The sequence below is a fragment of the Saccoglossus kowalevskii genome, chromosome 14, assembly GCF_978046115.1.
Source record: "Saccoglossus kowalevskii chromosome 14, keSacKowa6.1, whole genome shotgun sequence".
In the NCBI taxonomy this organism is placed as follows: domain Eukaryota; kingdom Metazoa; phylum Hemichordata; class Enteropneusta; family Harrimaniidae; genus Saccoglossus; species Saccoglossus kowalevskii.
In genome coordinates, this window is record NC_140654.1 from 20,431,332 (window position 1) to 20,455,532 (window position 24,201).

Genomic DNA, 24,201 nt, shown 5'->3' on the forward strand with positions numbered 1-24,201 from the left:
ATTATGTTATTATACAATGCACGGCTTCGAAACAGTGTTTGAACTCAGATGCCAAGGATTGCGTGAAATTCACTTGGGAGCGCCACCTACAATAAAATGCGTAAATGTTATCTCCTTAAAAGATTGCCCAAGCCTTATCTTATCTCAATATTAGCTTAAGTGATACCGTCCTTTGACTGTCATCTTTGTAACGGTCAACGATAACATGTTAAGTTTATAAATATTTCAATGTTAAAAATTATATTTGATTCGTATATACCACATATCAACGTAAATGAAATGTGTGAACGTTGGAAAGCGCGAGTGGCAGTAGAAAAACCGCATAATTATGTTGCATCAATGTTAACTGGGTTGAATTAACAACACTCCCATGACCAGTGTCACAGCTCTGAAAACTCTTTTAAAAGTGTACATGCCATCATTTAAAAATATCGTTTTCAATTTCTACAAATTAACAGAGCAATAATCACTATTGTGATGTTACGTATTACGTATTATCTGTCCAAATGCGCAATGGACGGACCAATGTGTCCAGCTGGGGCATTTCACACTGATCAGATTGCATATTCTGTCTATATTTTGTGCCGCCATATCATCTTTAAATTCGGAACAATGCCACGTTTTAAATAATATAGTACCCACCTGTAAGTGTTTGGTCGATGGTGATCAAAAGAGACATGAAGTGTTAGAACTACCAATAACTATGAATCGGTCACGCTATCTTTAGAGATTCATCGTTCTATCAGTCATATGATAACGCCTGAAACTGTGATGACTAATTTGACCAGATACAAAAGGTCAATCGGAGGTAAGACGCTGTTGGGTTTATTTACTGGATAGTCACTGAAAGATACATAGACTTAGAGGCAGCATGATATTCGCGCAACGCCTTCAGTCGAACAAATCCACCAACTTGAATGCCATTATATTATATGTTCCAGTATTCATAAAACTGAACCACAGATGAATCGTAGGTTGTATGTCTGTTTGACATAGGTTTAGAAATGTGAAGGAATGTTTTGTCTGTATGTCTGTCGATCACGAAGCCCATCTCATGATGCAGATGTGAAGATTCGCCCACCTAGTAAATATTATGCCGTTGACTGACTGAATAGCTGATTCCTCACACGTCGAATGAATTTTTAACTATCTATGTTTCTTTGTTGGTATTTTATTAAACTCTCCGGCGTTCCGATCGGCTTTCCATAGATGTAACTGATGGTCACTACCTTTTGTCGAATAACGATAGGTGGAGTAGTCATCTAACACAGGTCGCTAAGTTGATAAGGTATTCCAGCCGCGTCACTTCGCGTGTGCCATCCGTGTGTGAGTGAAAAGTACCGTAAAAGTATGTTGTCTAATTCCCCCCTCGTATATTGTCAAGCGTTCGTTGTTCGCTTGGGTCGGGTAACTATGGTCAAAGTGGTAGGTTGTTGAGTGTCATCGATCCAAGTAAAAACATATTTTTAACTACTAAGTATCTTCTCTTAGCTGATGTAATCAGTATAAACCCTGTGGCGGCATAACGGGGGCAGAAGGGGCTATCGCCTCCTCAAAAAAGTTTCAAGCTGAAACATTTTGTGTCAGCAAAATGAGCCCCTGAAAATGCAAGAAAAAACGTTTCAGTGAGTCTAGATTTCAAAATCTTTAAGGGCGCAATGTTGGTGAACAGATCTCGCCCCCTCATGCAAAATATCGTGCAGTGCCACACTGGTATGGTGGGGACGTCGTTACTTAGAACGTGTGTTCAGGGAACTTAAATTTCTTAATGAATATACATGACTCAATATGTTTCAGCAGGCACTTGTTTGATAATGTTGGTGAAATGTGTGAATGTAGATAGAACTCGCCAAGTCGTCATGTCCATTAGAACTCGTTTAATAATTGCATATGGAAGTGATTAAATAAAATATCAGCCCGACAAGTTTCGTCATCGCGATTAATTTCGTAGATACTACTCGATATTGTATATTTAGCGCATGTTTTAGTGTTTTCACTGATGAACTTATAAATACTACCCATCTGACTTATGTAAAGTTCCCTTGGCCTTTCTGCCATATGTTCGAGAATGGCATTCGGTAGGTAGTCTTTACACCATTGTCAATTTGACTAGAAACTGAACATTGTATATCACTGCAGCTTATTGTTACGTGTTACGTGATCGTCGAATGTTCCATTAGTTTCTATTTCTAAGGGGAGTCTCAGAACAATTCCTTCAACAACATTATTTAGTGGGCACCCATCTGATGTTGTGGAGATTTGCAAAACATTCTTGTCTTAATGTCGAAGGCGATTAAATATATCGTGTTGCCTTAATTGGTCTGCAATTGCAGTAAATTGACAGTTGCTGTCCGGTGCTGGATCTAATAGTGTTCTAAATCCAGGGGACTGAAACGAACGAAGATTTCCCCCACGAGTTGAAGATACATAATATTTGATTCAAGGTTGTTTATTTCACCATAAAACCCGAACACGTGTAAATATACCGATACAATCGTTTGAACGTGATTTGTCAGTACAACCGCCGGGTTCAGTTGACTACGTAGAAAATATAAACGAAAACAAATAGAAACAATTTCTCATATTGAATATGGTTTGTACGAACCAAAATAATTCATCTCTGGTTGACGGGATGTAGGCCGGATAATGCACTCATGATCATGTAATCGTTCAGATATTGAGCTACATTCAGACCTGCGGCCACAGTGTTTATACAGCCGTCATTAAGCTTGCCTTCCTGTGAATCGATGCCCAAATGACCAATACGTAGCATCACAGTAATGCAGAGACATCAACGCCTGTGGTCGAAAAAAACTGGTTACGTTGTTTACTTTTGGTAGTTCAAAGTGCTCGCTGAACTCAATGGGAAAACGCCGCGTTTGAGGTTGAAACAAAAGCAACGATTCATCCCGTTCGACGACCATATTAACGCGGCATTGATAAAAACAAGCAAAAAATATCTATTTCAAACAAGCAGCGGGGTTGTGTCAGTGCATTAAACGTTGATAGATCCACCATTAATAAAATTTCGAAGAAAATATTCCAGCAGATTTGAAAACAAGCCTAGAATAATTGTTAAGTCTTTAATCATTCAAACCGGTTAAGGAAAACTAACATTGGCTGAAAAAACAACCCTGTTTATCTAGTTCACTTCGCACTTCAATCTAATGATAGTTGCACACCTACTGGATTATTAGAGACATGGGGTCGACAGTTCAGTTGGGCCTACCCAGATTGATCCAACACAAACAGAAGCAATACATGCATTCACAGTCCCGGTCTGTCTTCCACCACAAATATTCCTCGGGCAAGCTGGTTACAATGCGGACTTTACATATCATTTGTATTTCTCCCAAGCACAAGTGTATAACGGGCTTGTTATTACAACTACTAAATTCGTCTTACACTCACAATTACCTGTCTATAATACACTTTATATCGGACTGATCACCGAGTTATTCAGAAGTATCGGACATGCCCTTATTCTGCTTGATTTTCAAGATTTGTTCATCTTAACTTACAGATGTAGGTGGCCTTACAAGTATACATTTTAGAAATGTGAAATAAATTCACCATCGTGAAATTTCCGTTACCAGAATAGTGAACTGCGGATGAGTAGAACAATTGGCCTGTTACAAGCTTTTTCTTATGCTTCCTGTCGTATAATATTTAATAAAGGCACCCGAATAAATCCAGTTGTTTAAGAAGCGCCCTGACAGTTATCTTGTAGTAACAATTGAATCCCCAAGAACTACCTTGTTTTTCACTGGATGTCAAACAAAGTCACACAACCAATAATAATCCAAAGTTCAAAAATTTGCACCGTGTAGTTCTAGCGAGATTTCAGTCGCACACAGTAACATCGACGACGAAATAAGGTATATAACTTCAAAGGACGAGGTCTCAATGAATGTAGGGTACAAAAACACTAACCGTAATTTCACGCTACTTCAAACTTGCCCATGTAGAGAAAGGGACAAGCTCAGCAAACCACTCTTTCTTGTGAAACACAAGTCCCTAAATTATGTTGGTTATACGGCATAGAACCACTGCAGGGTGTCTTGCCTCTATCAGTCCTACATTACAATGTATTGGACAGACATAATCTTGAAAACATGTGCTAGCGCCGGCACGAAATGTTGCATGGGGGCAAGATGTGCTTACCATCTCTCGTGCCGAGGGTGCGAATTTACTAGGGAATCAAGGGCATGGGCCCGGAAGATTTTTTATCTAAAACGCTATTTCCTGCATTTTGAGGGTCAAATGTTGCTGACACAAAGGGTTTCAGCTTGATTTGAGGGGACTGCAACGCACGATACTGGCCTAGAGCTGGGTGACAACTGACTAACTCGTGTTCACGGTCGTCTTGCACAAGCACGAATAAATGATTATTAATTTGAAATGACAATATACGCTATCTATCATAATTCTGAAGCTGGGCAAGCCTTGCTAGCAAACTAGGCATTATACATTACTAGTACAGCATAAAATAGAATATCACAACACTCTACTCTCAACTAATTTCACAACCATTGATTATGCAGAAGATGTAGTATATTGTAATTTGATTTAATTGTAAGTTAGTCTACATTGGTCTACTTTGATAGTGAGGTGCATTTTAAATTTTCAATATATATATATATTGTTACAGCTTTACTGCTTCCATATAATAACTTCAAGTATGGAAAATTAGTCAATGCTATTTAAGCCGATAATGTTAATATGGGGGAAACCTAATCCGATTGTTTCTTCTATATGTAAATTAAATTTCTATTTCCCTGAAAGCAAGAACGATATTGCTTTCAGTTTCACTTTTCAGTTTCATATTTGTGTGTCAGGCTACAGCTTCCTCATATTCTCCAGCCAATATTTGAGTATTGTATTCCTTAGCTGATCATATTCAGGCAACGTGTATTTAAGTGCGACTTTTTGGCAATACATAGGATGTTTTCTCCAATGCATTGTCCAATCAAATCGCAGAGATTGTGCTACAATTCCACCGAACTAACATTTGAATAGTTTGATCGATTCACACTTGCGAGTGTATTTTTTGTCTAGGGTGTGAACTGATCAGGCATTAAAGATTAAAAAACGGTTATTTCAATATTGTGTACAATCTGACCTATTCGTATGAACATGCCAACTCTGATTAGGTACATGCATTGGGGCACCGGATTTATGCATTTTTATCAAAAAATGTTTTTAGTCTGGTCCCAGTCATTTGGTATTATGGTCGTGATTGTAAAATTCGGGGAGATGTATTTTTTTTTGGATTACAAACAAAACAAAGGGAGCTCAAAAAAGACACCTATTTGGTGGACGGAAATCAAGGAAAAATTAAAGAAAAAAATTTACTTACGCTTCCATCTCATTAAATTTAAATAATTTGTATCATTTTTTTTAATCGTTTTTTAACTAAAAACAAAATAAACGTCACCACGATTATCATAATGTATGTTGTACCAGGTGGGAAAACTTGGCACAATACAAAACTATTGTAAACATCATCACTCTCGATAAAGTGGTTCACTTTTCCCCACTGAGAGAGGGTATCCAGGAGTGGCGAGCTCCACACTTGATTCCTCTCCAAACTTCTCAATCATTTTTTAGATTGGCAGTCAATGTTTTTTTTACTGTACCCTGTGACAATTGAAAAACTTAAACCAGCATCTTCGCTGTATTTGGGGTTTACACTGGAATATTCTAGGAGATTGGTATCAACAATTTGCGGTCTGCCACACTCATGATGTTAGATCTTTTGTTGTTTTTTTCAGTGGCCTTTCCTTTTCACGTACAGCACATGTAATTTTGGCCTGTATTTCTTGGCTTTGTAAACCGTTTTTACAGCTTTCTCTCATCTCTAAACAGAATATAAGTCTTTCAGTCAGTTAGTCACTGACCACATAATAGTTGAATACATAATGTACGTTCCATTGGTCAAGGCAGAGGCATTAGGTTTGTATAAAAGGAAATGTACCAACAAATAAACCAAACACAAATACGGGAATATTGTTATGTGCTAGGAGGAATATAGTGAACCACTAGGAATTGCTCCAGTATGGTCCAGCTTCATTTACCTCGAAATGTCTGTAACTAGAAACTGTGTCATTGGACCTGTGGCCAGTGGTGATAAGAATATCACTGTCTTTCTGAATAAGGGCCTCATATACATCATCATTTTCTACTAGATCCTTGAAGTTGTTGTTCATTGTGTGTGTGTTGCAATTAATGATTGGAAGCGCCCAACTTATAAATAAAATAAAATTAAAGTTGTGTATTCAGCAACATATACAAATTAAGTTTCCATTGTAAATCCTTCAGTGTCTCAGTCTTGCAATGTGTTAAACAAAGACAAAGTAAAGACTACAGATATTTAATAATAAGTGATAACAAAATCATTTCATTATTGAGATGTTATATTTATACAGGGTATATCGAATTTTTACCAAGATTACACACACATGTAATGTAATATATGTTGGTTTTGTTTGATGTATAATTGATGTACATTAGTATAACTAGAAGACGCAGGTATTCTTTTAATCGCTTTCTAATTTTTTAGTACGTTGCGTCTCTCAAGAAAGACGCAGTACTGTGATTAACGGAGAAGCACGTCCACTATACGCTGTAAATACAACGTTAACATGTGTAGTCTGAATAAGATCTTTAATTTTTTCTTTAAATAATATTCAAAAACATGACGATTCGTACCTACACACGCACAATCAAACGAAACCTGCAAACGTGTCTCTGTAAGGAAATTCTATTCAATGCTGGGCGACAATTAATTTGTATCTCTCATTCTTTTACACACTATGTTTACCTAATGATATTACATCAACTAATTATCCTAAGAGATAGATGGCTTTAATCAGCACAGCGACCTATCAATATGGGCCACCCTAATTTTTTTATTCATTTGTCTCTATTGTATCACATTGCATACCACCTCAAACGCGTTCATACAATAACAATATCACTCAAATTTCTCGCTGTTTTTGTGATGTTACAGCGCATGCGTCGATGCCTCATACGTGTACCACGTGCCTGTCATAACCTAGACTGTAATCATGGAACCGCGTGATCGGGATCACCGCAATGCCGTAATTCTACCAATTGTGATTGGAGTAGTTATACTCATTTTCCCCAGTGTATATATACTTGGATTTATGAGGACTGGCAAGTATTACTTATACGACGCATGTGCTTAATATTTTCTACACGTCCTCAGAATGGTTTTAACTACAATGGAAATATTTAAATGTATATTTATATGTTTGTTCATGTGATGTATTAGCGTTGAAATTATTGTTAAGAAGGTTATTAGTATTTCCCCATTTCCACACAATTCAAGTGCAAGCTAAACGTATATATGTTCGTATTAGTATCTGATGTATGTTACAAACTGTTCGATGTTTAAATAAGAAGACATGGTTGTCATTTTGTGTCAAGTTTCTTATAACGCCACACTGAGTAATTTCGTACATTTGGTGGAGGACAGTGTGGTTGTGATTGTGTGATTCTGTTCAGCTTTCAACTTTAAAAGCGCCTGTATTTTATAGTGAATGTTGAACAATAACAATTCAGTGTTGAAATTAAATTCGACATTTACCCCCGTTAACCTGGTGTAATTTTGTACGTGTGTCAATTGTTTGTAATATAGACAAATAATTACTGAACTCTAATCCATTCATTGTTCTGTCCCTATTGTTATTCTCTTTAAACTAAGCCCCTTCTTATTTATACCCAGAGTAGACCGGTGCAGTTGTATACAAAAGAAAATTGTTAAACGCTATAATTTGTAAACCTTTTTTGCTGATATTTATATTTTGCAACGTAGCCTCCGGTTTGTTGAGATATAAGTCGGCACGCTTTGAGATATAAATCTGTACGCTTTGACATTATTTGCCCTCTCTGTTGGCATAATTTTACAAACATCAGTCGGCCCTCGACCTTATGGTGGTTTTCAGGAATATCTTTCAAAATGTCAGACGGCTGTGTTCAATTTTTTTGTTTCATCTTATATTTTTACAACATATGTAAATTGATGCGCCCTTTTGATCTGTATACGTACGAATACATAACTCGTGATGGTAAGTATTATGTTCCATAAAACAATACTATATTTGTTTATCCCTCCAAACCATCTCATCTGTTATAAGTTCAAGCGATGTTCAATTCAAAATGTTCTTTCCATGAACTATTGATATCAGTGTCCTCGACTTTGAGCAATAAAATATAGGTAAAATTGTTGTATATCGGCACTACCGTCACCCTGGGTGAGAGTGTATATTTGTGTTATAACCACCCTATACTTGTGATGTTAATTCCGAAATTTAGGATATTGAGCTGTTTGATGAAAACTTCATCTGAGAAGCTCAGCTCAGACTCTCTTGACAGATGACAGTTTGCGAGTAGATTTAAACCTTCATTCATGTTCAAAGTAGTGAAAATGATATTTCGGAAAAAGGGCGTGTCGTAACACTCCCATGAGAACTCCCAAATGCGTATAACAATTCAGACTGACGGGATTACCTACAACAATCAAGAAGACATCAAAGAGCAAAGACGCCGCGTAATATTGAACTTGATTAAATTAAACATTGAATTGCAATATGAGTTAGAGACATGCGTACAGGGAATCAGTTATGAACTGTATGAAGTGTGTAATTCACATGGTTTACTTGAAACACGATACAGATAAGAATCTTCGTGCGATAACATTATTATAGAGTATGACATAATTTTATTACAAATTTTATTGTATAACAAGGTGATCAAAGTAAACAACATATTTCAGCAACCGTTAGTAAATCATTTGCGACTCATTCAGTCATGTTATTACGTTTATCACATAATTGTGGCTATTATTGTAAGATTTTTGTTTGAATGCCTGCAACATAATTACAATGTACATGTACGTTTCCTGGGGTGGCCTTCTTCTAGTATCTGTCTGTCAGGTTCCACTTTAATTTGTAAGAAAAGCAGATAGGATTAGAATTTAAAACATGTGTATATTATCGTTGCAAACTATCCTTGATTAATCCTAACTCATGTGATATTTAAAAGCATTTATTTCATTAGAACTCGCTTTCCTATTTTGAAATAATCACCACTTATACATATAACAGATGGGATAACTCGTGGTACTGTTTTATGGAACACGATACTTACTGTCAATTGCCTTCATGTATTTTTACGTATACATATCAAAGGGGCGTGTCATATTCGCATATGTAGTGAAGACAGATGTTTGAATCAAAAGAAGTTAGAACTTATCATTAGTCAAACATTAACCCACTGATTTATGGGCTCAAAACTACTACGTCACACTATCATTTTGTTAGGAAGTTATTAGCAGTTTTCGTATATATTATGTTTTAGTTTAGTTGATACCGGAAAAGAGGACGTTTCATATTTTTCAGTTCCGCCATGTTAGGAAGTTGTTAGGAGTTTTTTTTTAGGTATATTTATTTTCCAGCGCTATTCACTGTCGCATCTCCAATGTGAAAGTTCATGATATGTCGCCAGCTGATTTGTTTTCCTTTGTCATGGTATATGTTTAACGAATCAATTGTTCAGTACCAGCTCTCGTTACCCGTATCATTATAGAGGATTAGTAGCTGAGACAATGGGCACATTAATTAGGCACAGCAGGTGATAGTCTAATCATCTCCACCGGCTTTGAACTTGGGAAACTGGTACAGCGTAATTTATCTCAATCGCCAAGTATAGTAACAGCGGTCTTTTGTTTAATAATTAATGCTAACCAAACATGGTAACCAACATCCGAGATGTATTGTTTTCATTTATCTTAATTGCCAATTATTGTAATAGTGGTTTCCTTTTCATTAATTAGCGCTAATCAAATATTGTAATTAATATTCGAAGCGTATTGTTTTCAATTACAAACACTGGCTTAAGTGCAGCTGACGCATGATAGAAGTTAACCCTTAGAGGGTTAGTACACACAACGAGTCGAACTGGGCTACGGGCAGCATACTGAGGGCAAGGAGGCGGAGGCAGAGAGTAGCAACCGACTGACATAGCACCTACGACGGACCGCCAGCTCTACGTGCTCAACTACGTGTATCACAGGACGCACATTGGATCCAGATCCAGTCCTTTCCCCGACACGTCGCAACACAGCCAACTCTCTACACGAATCCGTATTCTTGCGTTCAGTTAGCCTAAGTATCAACAACCATTGTATTTAAAAGTCACGTCTTATCTCATCAATATATTTATAACTAAGTAATTTTGGTGTTTCTTCATCATTGTGTGCGTCTGCAAGCGTTACGACCCGGCACCTCAAGCTGAAGCCAAGTGAGTCAAAAGTACCCCAACTGCAGAATTAAGCCGTTTTTCTCTCACTCCTGGTCCGAAACAGAACTCACACCAACCCAATCCGACTCGAAACCATCACCCCGACAATTTGTTCCACTATCTTAGCGATACTTAGTGGGATATAATTTCTAACATGTGTTGGTTTCCATAGAAATTGTCAGCATCAAACATCGGCCTGTCGATTATATCTTCACTTTCTCTGTCGGGGGATCCTTTTCGCTCTTTAGGTTGAGCTCTAGTGTTCATTCCCGTTCCCGACTTACCCGCTCTCGATGTTTGCCTATTATTCCACATACGTACTGTCGACACCTCTGTATGTCTAGATGGTCAAAGTATCATTGCTTGAACTAAACACAACATAATTCTTCATCCCTGTAGTAACTGTTCATATGTCTTGCAGGAAGCCTGGCGTCTTCCGCCTTAAACAATCATGGCCCTTGGAGTGCACCAACGGCGATTTTTGTATTCCATCCCTCGACATTATGTGTACAAGTAGTATATGTGTTTTGTGGTAATGGACAGTATAGCGCTCACTATCATAATGTGTTTGAGTTGCCATGGTTATGTATAGGCACCACTTATTTTCCATATTTTTCCATATATGCAGACTGCAGAATTGTCTCACGTGCAAAATATTCATTTATGCACACTGGTTTCACCGTTTCGGCAACATCAGGCATAACCAAGGATATAACATACAATCCAACCACTGAGAAGAATACAATAGAGGCGGATTTGCAAACAAGAATGTTAAGAGCCACACGTGAAAGTAAGCCATCGCAGATCTCCTCATCTGCACAATCCACTATAGAGACGATGGGTATGTATGAAGTTACAAATAAAATAAGCACGTTAATGCATATTATACAGGCAAACAAGTGGTGAATTTCAATAATTTGACCCTGATATTTTAGAAAATCGTGAAAACAAAACTACACTTATACAATGTTTGTTTTTCACAAATATAAGTTTGATATTATAATGTTAACACGCATAATATAAGTACTCATTGTTGAAAAAATGAGTTCGAAGTTGTATCAATCTTAAATGTTAACATCATCACAGGCATTGACAACGAAACAACCATGTTCTCAACTGTGCAGGAACAATGGGCGTTGCAAAAAGGTAAGCGTTTACATAATATAGTAGTTGATATTACGTCAAAAACTCCTCTTTTTTCGTAAGAATGTTCGCCTTGGCCTAGGATATTTTTAAAAGGCGAGATAGGATTGATGTTGTATTAAGGTAGAGATGCAGGTTCGTGGGCACTTGGGAGTGAATTTTTTTTTTGCTTTTTATTATCCAAACAGTCTTGGCTATAGACTGTTAAAATTTTGTAGAATTGTGAATAGTGGAACATACTCAAAAAACGATTTTAAAATATAGATAACAGGTGCAAACATTCTCTCTTTTGAATGCTTAGCAAGATTTAGCAAGGCTGTACATAAATAATAAAAAAGAAACATGATGAAAAAAAGAAATGACGGGATCTCCATATTATGCACTGTATTTAACTTTTAACAAAACGGTAATACATTTAAATTTGAAACTGTTACAGCCTTTTTAATTATGAGCATTAGCAAAATTCTTACTGAGTGAATTGTTATGCAAATTAGCAATTATCTCAGCTTCTTTTTAGTGCACATCCCAGAACTTTAAAAAAAAATAGCTCCTAGACGCTTTGACCTTTTGTTTTGAAATTTTCACAAATGATTGACAATGTGTTTATCTTCAAAACGCCGTCGGAGCATTGTTTTTGGTTGAACAGTGTTACAACAATCGTACAGACAACTAGCCTGGGTGTTAATTTATGAATAAACTTGAAGTAGTGAAATTTGAGCTGCTGCCCTGCAAAATTGACAACTGATAGACAGTTTTCAAGACGGCACTTTCTTCATAGTAAACAGAAGTACCCATAAACCAATTTTGACAGGAAACAGAAGCATTGTTTAGAAGCTAATTTTTTTTAAATCACTTTTGACCAAAAAAGCACATTTTTGTGCATATTTCAAACTACAGTGTCCATAAAAAATAATAATAACACAATTTTAAAATTCATACAATAAGCTTTCCGAAAATATATAGTTTTGTGGACAAGGGAGGTCATCTTGGTTTCCTAATTAACTAATTAAAATCCCTGTCAGGTAAACTGCATCTCTACCTTAACACGCATAATATACCTAGTTGTGTTATTGTTGAATAAAATTGTATCGAATTTTTAAGAAACCTATTATAATACTAACATCATTACAGGCAATGACAAAAAAACAACTATATTCTCAATTCAAACAGGTAAGCGTATTTCCAAATGAGTGCATTGTCGCATTACTAACATGTGAACCTAATTAATATAAACTTATCTATTTATACATTGAAAGAAATAAATCACCACAGTTACATAGAAGCATGCTATAACACATATGTATCTTATACAATGTAACACTATGTCTTATAATATATTGCAGTCACAGCAGAAACACCATGCTCTGCTAATTGTGGTGATGTTTGCTCGTTATATAATATACCATTATGTCCATGTACCGGAGCGAGATGTGGTAAGTATATTGGCTACTAGTATGTTTACTAGACTAATTTCAAAATCAATATTTTCAATCTTTTCTAGATACATGCGTTTGTGTCCTTTTTTTACAGGTTACTTATTAATTGGGTGTTTTACTGACACATATGCACGTGCTATCCCTACCCTTGAAGGTACTGATTCACGACTCGATGGATACTACAAAACACGCATAAATCCTATTGAGAAATGTGCTTCCGTAGCTCTAGATCATGGTTACGGAATGTTTGCGGTTCAGAATGGAGGATGGTGCGCATCAAGTTGCACCGCTTGCAAAACATACAATACGTATGATTCTTCAGTTCAGTGTACACCGAACGGAGAGGGTGGCCCTTATAGCAATTCTGTTTACATCTTTGTTAATCTACCATGAACTCCATTATACTGGCATACTCTTTGTGTTTGTGCACTTCACCTTGCCAAACGTAAATAGTTAAATTCAGCCAATCATGGTTTGCCACTAGCCACACTTCGGATAATGGCGCATCTATTTTAAATACGGGGGTGGCCCACCCTTCTGCACTGTGATAGCACCACCATTGTTATGCAAATATACATGACTGCACTGTGTACCACTATATAGATATATACAAGAAAGACAACTAAAGATTGACCTCGTGACAAACAATATAAAAGTTGTAGATGCGAACATTTTATTTAGCTATTATCTTATCAAATAATACCGATATGTAAGTGATACAATTGCTAATTAAATCAAATTAGTCAAACAATTCTAAATGTTAACATGGAAATATCCTAATTATATATTGTTAATTAATGTACTCGTTTCATTCACATCCCGACGTCACGTGATATATTCAATATGTTACGTATTCGTTCTCGTAAATGTATATGTGCTGTATGTGCATGCAGCAAGGTTAAATTAGGTTAGAATGCAATAAGGAGGTATGCTGAAATTGTGTAGATTATGTGATATGATTCACGTACAAATCGATTTGCATAATAAGTTGGCGACTTATTTTCAAGATACTTGTCATAACTATATGCATTTTAGTAATGAATACTAAAATAATGAGGTTGGTTTCCCGGGTTGTTATGTGTCGTAATTCCAGTTGACATCAAGGTGATATCGGTTCAATGATACCCTGTTTTAAGAAGTACAATGTACAACTATTTTTTAGTATAAATATACAGTGTTAATGATGAAAATTATTTTGTTCATTGTAGCGATAACAAATACCTAATGTTAATACTTTATGGGCTAAGATGTATTGGGACAAGATTTGTTCAGAAATAAGTGTACTGTAATTTTATGCATACTATATACATAATATCTATATATTGTTCTCACCGTGATTCAAATTTGGTTCATCAGGATTATTTTATTTAGTTCGCTTTATAACAATGTTAATTCATGTTAGTTTGCCACTCACTAAAAATGAATGACAAATTGGTGTACAACTCACATTATCCAATAATAGTTTAATAGGAGGTGGTCGTCGCGCTGCGCATGTACTACATTTGTGTTGATACACATTGATTTTCCAACAATTCAATGCGCTTTTCTAATGAAAATCACAAGTATGAGGTTTGAACTGGGCGCAACTTGCACTTATTACCGCCGGCGACTCCTTCGATACCTTCCAATCATCAAAAACAAACCTAATTGAAGCTTGGTAACGTCTTAGTTTATACTCGTTGCGCAACAGTCAAAGTCGCTATATTTGCTTATATGAGACCCATATATCTCGTCCATGCGTGGCGCGACGACTACCGCCTTTTAACCTAAGTCAGCAATGGTAAATAAATCTACAGTTCGCTCATTCAGTAAAACACAAGCTATTTCAAAAATTGCAGCAATTTTCTGTTTTCAAAACTTCGCCAAGCATTCATCAATACGCCAATTTGCATATTCAATTGAACAATTTGAATTTCAAAACGCAGGACGTTTTGTTTCACAGGATAGGAATTGCACCCCTTTTCATGAATATACTACGGTTATTACTGAATTCTCGTGATTTATTTATTTTCAATAAACGAGTTAATTATCTGATCTTATACGGTATTTTTTCACAATTAACACTAGAAATAGTACTATGGCAATTGTGTCTCACATAAATTTCATGTACGCAAGGTTTAACATTTCTATCATTTATAAAACATTAAAGTAGCTGGAAAGACAACAAATTACCCGAATTTTAAAACTGTCCTGATAATGTGATTTCTATGAAATGTGTATTACGGAGTTTAGCGGACATGTACGCAAATAAATAAATGGCAGATTCATTTCATGACACCTGTAGAATTTTCTTCGCGCTTACTATTTATTTGCATACAGGAAGGTGATTACGTAGAATTTATAGAATCGTCTTTTCAATGATAACTGTGCCAAAATTCATCCTTATATCCAATGTGGTTGTTTACTGATCGTTACGAACTGAACAAAAATATTCGAAAAATTGATTTCAACGTGTTTTTAAAGACATGATTTTGATCCGCCGTAAATGTAAGGGCACATCAATATTTCACTGTAATAATATTACTCCATCCAGATCAAACAGCGCCCTCTAGTGCTGATCATTTTCACGAAAATCTGGGTCGCTTATATTACCGGTCTTTACGCAAAGTGACAGTTAATCGGCGAGCAGTAGCGGCGAAACTGAAAAAAATAACCTTGTATACATGTATGCTGTTCCGGTCGCTACGCCACTGTATACTTAGCCATGTAACTGCTGATAGGCAGTAGAAGAGTTAAACACATCCTCACGGATTTTCTATCGGCAATGGCGGATTACTAACGAAAATAAAATCCATTTACTGAAAATCAAAACCAATTTATTTCTTTGACTTCAACACTCGATAGGAAGCTTGGTTGAGTACTGACAATTTTTGAGTGCAATAAACAAATGTTTTGACTAGAAACTAATGATTCCCACGCACTTGTTGAATATTCCAAAAGGTGTTTCGCTTATGCTCGGCCTGACCAGTGTCACGTGACATTTTGACCAATAAAGTACACATAGCGACAATTGAATAACCGTAATTGTACTGCATTTAATGTATCTCAATTTCTGCGTTTATTATCCACAATTAACATATGTTTGAATGAATGAATTATTCTTGATAAGCCGGTAATCATTCATCGAATTTAATGAACCAGGTCGGACTCCATCAACCTGAATTAGCAGGGAATTTATACTAAAAAACTCGACTAAATAAATAATGGAAGACGAGCCAGATGGTGACAAAATAATGTACCGCGAGACATATTGGCTTGAACTCTAATTATCTAGCAACATTAGACTGTGTATGTGCATTCATATTTAAATAAGCCGTTCATGGGGGAAAATGGCGAGACTCGCCAACACTGTTGAATAATATGCCTGCGAAGTAAAAGGTCCCACAAGCGTGACGTTTTAGAACAAAGATTTCATAGAGAAATGGTTGTAAATAATCTGACTGCATGGGTGACCTTGTTACCTTCCACTAACGTTTGCTTGTTCCAGTCCCATGTTCCGCACGTACGCCAACAACTGGACACATTTATATGTCGAACATATAGGTTAGTGGACCAGAAGTAACCTTTTATTTAATTTTTATTGAAACCTAGTGTCAACAATACATTAGTCTCAAATAAAATGGAATGCATTGTTGAAATTTGCCTTATATTTTCATTCTACTTCGATAACATTTACTTAGCCCAGACTTTGTTCTGTCAATTGTTTATACGATTAATGAATTTGCTCACAATTGAATATTTTTGTACAGGTATTACTAATGACTAGATTGAATATTTGAATTACAACTCCTGTAGTTTTTAAATTAAGACGTCACGTGGTAATTATTCATGAATCATAATGGCAAGTTGTACACAATGAGTTGTTGCGGGTTTCAGGATCACGTGATGTGTCTGTATGATTACGTCAGCGAAGCTTGATCCATATCCTCGTTGCTTCTTTTCACTCGGTGATTTGGCTGGTAGATATTTGGCGAATGAATTATCGTGAAAGCGCTGACGTTTACCTAATATACACAGCAACATAAAATGCTATAAAACTCATAAACATTTAATTGTATTAGCTTGTCGCCACAATGTGTTATTCGCCTGCTAACCACTTTGTCTGATTGCACCTGATAAGGTCAACCATTTCGTTTAATGTTGTCGTATATTTTGTTCGTAGAGTTGATTTTTTTAGCTCCGCTGTCGACGAAGTCGAGCGGTGCTTATAGTATTACTGATTGTCCGTCGGCGTCCGTCGTCGTCGCCGTCGCCGTCGTCAACTTTACATTTTTGACTTCTTCTTATAAACCACAAACTGTATAGCTGTGAAACTTTCTAGGAAGGTACCTTGGGTGGTTCTCTCTCAGATTTGTTCATTTCATGTGGATATGTTCAATTGTCTTATTTATAGCGAATATTTGTGTCATTTTTGGTCAAAAATGCTATTTTCGACTTCTTCTTGAAAACCGCTAGCCCAAATGCTTTGATACTTGGTATGTACATACCTTGGGTGGACCTCTCTCAGATTTGTTCATTTCGTGATGATATCTTCATTTCTCTAATTTTGATGAATATTTTTGTCATTTTTGGTAAAAAATTATATTTTCGACTTCTCCTTGAAAACTGCTAGTCTGATTGCTTTGATATTGTATATGTATGTACATCAGGTGGACCTCTGTCAGATTTGTTGATTTTGTGACGACATCTTCAATTCTCTAATTTTGATGAATATTTTTGTCATTTTTGTTAAAAAATTATATTTTCGACTTCTCCTTGAAAACTGCTTGTCCAATTGCTTTGATATTGTATATGTAGGTATATCAGGTGGACATCTGTAAGATTTGTTGATTTTGTGACAATATCTTCAATTCTCTAATTTTGATGAATATTTTTGTAATTGTTGGTCAAAAACGTTATTTTCAACTTCTTCTTGAAAACTGCTAATCCAATTGCTTAATTTGTAACTTTATTTGTAGGTACCTTGGGTGAATCTCTGTCAGATTCTGTAATTTCATGACGATATCTTCAAATCTCTAATTTTAGTGAATATTTGTGTCATTTTTCGTAAAAATGTTATTTTCAACTTCTTGTTGAAAACCTCTAACCTGATTGCTTTGTAAATTTATTTGTAGGTACCTTGGGCGGATCTCAGTCAGATTTGTTAATTTCATGACGATATCTTCAATTTTCTAATTTTAGTGAATAATTTTGTCATTTTTGGTAAAAAACATATTTTTGACTTGTCCTTCAAAACCAGTAGTCCAAATTCTTCGATACTTGTACACATGCAGCTTGGGTAGACCTCTATTAGATTTGTCCATTTCGTAAAGATATCTTAAAATCTCTACTTTTAGTGAAATATTCTCTTCAACAAAATCAAGAAAGTTGGTGTCTTGCGATATTAAAGACGCTAGCATTAAATTTAAATTGCTTTTTAGTCATTGCTTTCAGAGCATGCATCACAAACAGCGGAGCTATATCAGCCAACAGGCTGCTAGTTTGTATTCAGTGTAACTATCTTAAATATTCACTGGGACCTGGGAGTCTTTTGATGTTTTTCTTCAGCCCAGGCTACAACCTCGCAATCGCTATGCATGTGCGACCCACAAACCTAAATATTGCTTGTGTTATTGTTGTTAGTGTCAGTGTAGGAAATAATAATTTAACAACAACGTAACGTGAAAAGAGGGAGTTGATAGTAGTAGTCAACCGTGGTAGCGAAAGTGTGCACAAAAATAATCCGGAGTGTGGTTGTATTGGTCGGTTGTTAAACACGCGAAACTCGTATAAAACGTGTAAAAATAGAGTAAAGCACATTTTTAGAACATTACCTTATAGAAATGAACGTGTATTTAAAGAAAATGTTTTTGGCGAGTATTTTGGGTCGGCGCTCTATTGCATAAGAGTGTAAATAATACATGTGCATCTATTTTGGGTTTTGTCACCATTCAGTGTGTATATTTTACTTGGTTTAAAAACTTTCTAGTCAATAAATATGGCTGGATAGTGTCATTTATTTAAAATTTGATTTAGCTATTCTTTGCTATGATGGTTTTCTAAATTCAATTTTGAACAACTAGGTTTAACAAAGTTAACACTATACAAAACCCCAAGTAGACAGTTGATCTTAGACAGGTTCTACTTCCATCAACCTCTAACATTACCAATTGGCTAACACTTATACTTAATAACAATAGTTTTCAGTTTAACAACAATAACTAATGCGCCTGGCAATACATGGACAAATCTCCACACATTACTATTATCATGTTCACCATCATCCAACCACTTTGTATAATTTATGTTTCATAGACGACATATTCACCACATTTGCATATCATTTAAAAAATATTATGTCAGAATTCATATTGATCCGACAGGTAACATTATGTTGATCCGAGATGGCATTTTTGACAACTTGGTGACTGATTCAGTACGTAAAGATGGGAACGTGGTATTTGTTTAATATTGAAGTTTTTGATGTTAAATATGTAAATGTTCACACAAAACTAGCATTTATCAGAGTAAATTATCACATAAAATGCAACATTAGAAATGTAATATATTTAATCACATACGTAGGGGAGACAAAGAAACGACTCAGAACCAGATTTAACAACCAACTTGCAACAGTATGACTCAATCTAGACACATCAGTAGCCATACATTTCAATAGCATCGACCACCCTATAAACGACATGTTATTTATAGGCGTAATAAAAAATAAATAAATGCGAAAACAAGCTACGCAAAAAACTAGAACCATTTCGATGGAAAAATGGCTGCAAGCAAACTACCCATACACCAAAGGATCAATAGTGGACAGTGAGGGCGCATCATACGCTAAGAGCTATTATCATACACTCCTACCCCTGCGGCATGATGTTTTACAGCATTTGTTTTAGTTTTCTTTGTTACAATTTCACATTTTTTGAGATTTATTTCGTTTTCATTTTATATTTTGCCTGTTATTTTCAGTTATAATGATACAATTTCATTATCATTTGTAGTCACTGAAGAAGGCCACAGTTAGGGAGAGAAAGGTTGACTCCATTCAATCAAGTGAGCAGTAAACATATAGTGTGTTGAGATGCATTTTCCAGCATATACACTGTAATATACATTGTGCTGTATGCGTACAATTTCATTCAGAAAATGTGCGAATTCATAGTCGCCCTTCAGAATTATCCCTACGTGGCAATAACGTTTTTCAAAGGGAATCACGCATCATGATCTCCCGAACCAGTTGCATTTCACAGTGTCTGTAAATTGTGTTTCAGTAATATCATAGCTTTAAAAACATGTGCAGAATGATAATGTTGATTATCGAAACCACGCTAACAAATCTACATCGATTGAAAAAAAACATCAATGTTTAGCAAGTGAACAAATGTTAAAGATTCAAGTCCATGATAAACGTGCATAAATGTTTAAATAACAGAATTGTTTTGTGAAAAAAAAGTGAGGAATGATTATTTATTCAGTACTTGTGTATTCTGTAAAAAAAGTCTGACTTCTTGGTTATTTCATTTTGTTATACAAATACCAATGTAGTAAACACTATAGTCAACTCACGTAGGTTTTTGCATACATCCATGAAAAAATTCGATGTTGGAATAATAAAATAATTCTCAGTTATAGCAAAAGAATGGAGGTAACCACCGGGTAGATCAAAGTCGGGGTAACCATCATCCACGCACTGGCTCAGATTGAAGGGACCGCCTGCTAAGTAAGACGCTAAAGGTATCCGTTCGTCATTCTGGATTTTATACACCATTCGCCTTTGAATATATTAATGAATAAATTTATTCACGACACTGCATAAAAACTTAATGAATAAATTATTTAATTAAGTCATTGTGTTTGTGTTGTACAAACACAATTATATTGACGCATCAGTTGTTTGTGGTTTATTTTGGGAAATCTTTTTCGGGCACATTATTTTATACATTTGAATTTTTGCGCAGTCCACTCATCTCGGGAACCTCCACACAAAGCATGGTCTCGTGCCTATTACTTGTAAACATTTTTTGCAGAGCTAGTGCGCCCTCTGTGACAGAATAACAATATGCACTTATATACAATATATTTTACTTTATATTATACATACCACGCATTGATGTTTTCACTATCACGCATATCAAACATGAGTGCAGAACTCTACAGTGTTACACCGTCAGCGTCAGTGTGTTCGTGTGCCGGATTATTCAAATTCACCATATATGGAGGCAGCCCGAAGTTAACATCTTTGAACGGATATGCTCCCTTGGTGTCAAGAGTCTCAAGATCGATCCATAGTCCTATGAATGACATGTTAACATGTATATATTCAAGCACAGGCAATAAGGAAATTAGATAGATAGATTCGGAAAAATTCAGCCTTGCGCTGTGATCAAATGTACGTCAAAACTAACAAAATGAATTGTGCGTTTAATGTGCCTCGTTCGTCTTGCTGCTGTCGTTTGATTTTGTTCAAAAAATATAATTTACAAACGCTGTTTACGGCTTATTGTCCATCATAACTCCATAGCTTTAACCAACATAGCTTTAACTCCAATATTACAACCCAATATTTGTTATGTTTCACCACCGTAGTTGTACAGTCTTAATGCATATACACAGAGATTTTAAAAACTATACCGGTAACTAACCAAAACTAGCTTCTGTCACGGTTTCGACATTATCTCCAATCTTCCAGAAAGCAATATTTGGATTAAGGGCAGAATAATCGCTGAAAATGGACCATTTTTCGAACTGTTCTTGGTGCTACATGAGAACGTGAACTCAGAATAACAGTAAAGAATGATTGGCATATTGTGTTTCTTTATAAGTCGGCGTGAGGAAGTGTTCAGTAATGTGAAAATGGTGTAGATATGTGGGACATTGCTTTCAAATCGACTATATCAAATATGTAAAAAAAGCAGTTCCCATCCAATGAAGACTACAAATGAAAACAATATCGATTGTGTCAGCTGCACATGCGTCACTTAGACCCATTTACATCATTACTTTATTCTGGTATAACGAAGACTGTGCGACTTATTTTAATGGATTTTCAATTCCTGTCGCAATTCAAGAGACCGAGTACTCATGTTCACTCAGGTAACTATAGATTTAACTATACATACAATAGGAGAATACGTCGTTGCCCAAGCGACCTTAGATACATCCATATCCCATTCATAATAATCCCACGTTTTATAGTTTTGAGTCAAATAAAATCTGGAAAAATGAACATACACAAATGTACTAATGTGGTTTCACGGAAAATGCTCGTTGTTTACAAATAGCACAAATCTAGCTTCATGTTGAGCCATAGTATTCACAATTTCGATAATTAACCAGTATTGATGTTTTTGTTTTTGACCTATATCTCGCGCATGCGGAGCGTGACGACTACCATTTAAGGTATCACTTGAAACGTCGCGATTTCAAACATACACCCTGAAAGACGTGAGGCTGAATATACTAAATAGATATTATTTATATTGACTATAAAAGACAATAACGCAATATCGTAAACATTTTACAGGAAAGCGTGTTGTTGAAGCTGCCATCCATTTATGAATTGCATGTGAATTCCGAAACTAAATGATTGAGCATAACACTCACTCGAATTTAAGAAGAATTTGAAATCGAGAAATATCGATTATCACACTGTCACATCAATCGAAGTCATATTTATTTGTTGACATGTTCATCTAACTGTACTATCATCAACAACGACGAAAATATGGGGGCAAAATATTAGGAATAAATAGAACGTTGGTAAGTTTCATTCTTCCAAACTCAGAACAAAACACACGTCATTATACGATGCCTGATATAAGACGAGACAATGCAAGCGAACCCGCTAGCATAGAACTAATACCAGTTTAATCATTTTATTACTGAAGAGAATATGGGTGAATCGATTGATATATAACATACTTAGTTCCGTATTCCACCATACCATCACGCATTTTAAACGATGCCACTGTTCCTAATCCATCAAACGCGTGGGTAATTTTGGATCCAAGTTCAGGGTTATTCCAGTTACCATATGTACCACCAGACTGCTTTAAAAAGTACCCTGTAAAATTTTGTAAGTGTACATTACTGAAAAATTACGTTTTAATCACGACTTTATTAACTAATTGTACCCATGAGCTTATGCGTAACATTAAAGGGGGACTCATAGCGACGTATACAACGCGTGTAAAATACATTGTTTATTTACATAAAATCCGAACACGCGCTGCGCGACGACCACCGCCCTTTCAATACTTGTCATACCTTCAATCCAGTCTGGTATCTCTCCATGTATTTCAGTCGGCATATACGGTCGTTCCCTCGAGATTGTCCCGAAGTAAGTATCGTATATGTTGTCTGGTACATCCCAGCAATTTGCCATAGATGCAAACAGACATGACACAATCATTTTGAATAGCATACGAGATAACATCCTGAAAGCAATATGACATATGTTAACAGGAGTATCAGTAATCTTAACGTGTTTAATGTTTCTGTTAACATATAACATATTAAGTGCAACGCTTAAAATCTCAGACGAGGTCAGTAATGTTATCAGTTCTTTTTAAGCTCAGACTACTAATACAACAGACTGGCAACGCCTATTGTTTAAGGTGTTAATGGGCTTAATTGTATATGCTAGGTGTGCCACGCTAAGTGGTATTGACATAGAAACCGTCGAAGTTTACCGAACACCGAATATTCTGCAAACTCCGCGCTTTATTGGAAATTGCCTATTTCGTCGTAAAACGGATCCAGATATTTTTTTTTAAAAAAGAGATGAGTTCTGGAAATTTTGACCTTTGCAGCTTTGTAAGAATTTTAAGAATCGAGCAACATTTTGGCGAGTTGCAAGTACCTGAATGTCTTAGTGTTTACCTCAAAGAGTATATACTGAGCTACTTTGAAACGATATTTCTCACTGTTGCAGATTTTGCGGATGGTTTCCGACATTTTTTTCGGTAAGGGCATATCGCTGCGTTTCGAGCGATCATACCACTTTGTGCATTAACAGTTTTGATTTTTGTGTTCAGGGGTACCGAAACATGGGATAGGTGGTGTCATATACATGATATCACTCAGGATATCAGCGTAAGCCGGTTATCGGTAAAAACTAGGGTGTGGTATTTTTGTCGCGTTCGACTTCATAGTACGTGTTATACGCGTTGTTCGTAACTATCGTCCACAGATTCGCTAAATTCTTCCGTAAATGCCACTTTTGAATTTCAGTGTGGTCATGGAGGTAAAAAGAATTATCTATGTCGCGCGATAGTTGATTGGAATATGAATATATCTCGCGTTA

At 36.0% G+C, this 24,201-nt stretch overlaps 1 protein-coding gene across 1 annotated transcript; it reads right to left on the reverse strand.

Annotated features, from left to right (window-relative positions):
* Positions 1-16,727: 16,727 nt before the first annotated feature.
* Positions 16,728-23,852, reverse strand: LOC146734542 (beta,beta-carotene 15,15'-dioxygenase-like). The gene is made up of 8 exons (XM_085507507.1): positions 23,758-23,852; positions 23,163-23,332; positions 22,818-22,959; positions 22,016-22,109; positions 21,539-21,653; positions 21,052-21,187; positions 20,463-20,668; positions 16,728-16,909 (listed from the first exon to the last, which is right to left on the reverse strand). The coding sequence occupies exons 1-8, from the start codon at positions 23,850-23,852 to the stop codon at positions 16,728-16,730; spliced, it is 1,140 nt and encodes a 379-aa protein (XP_085363633.1).
* Between the last annotated feature and the right edge of the window lie 349 nt (positions 23,853-24,201).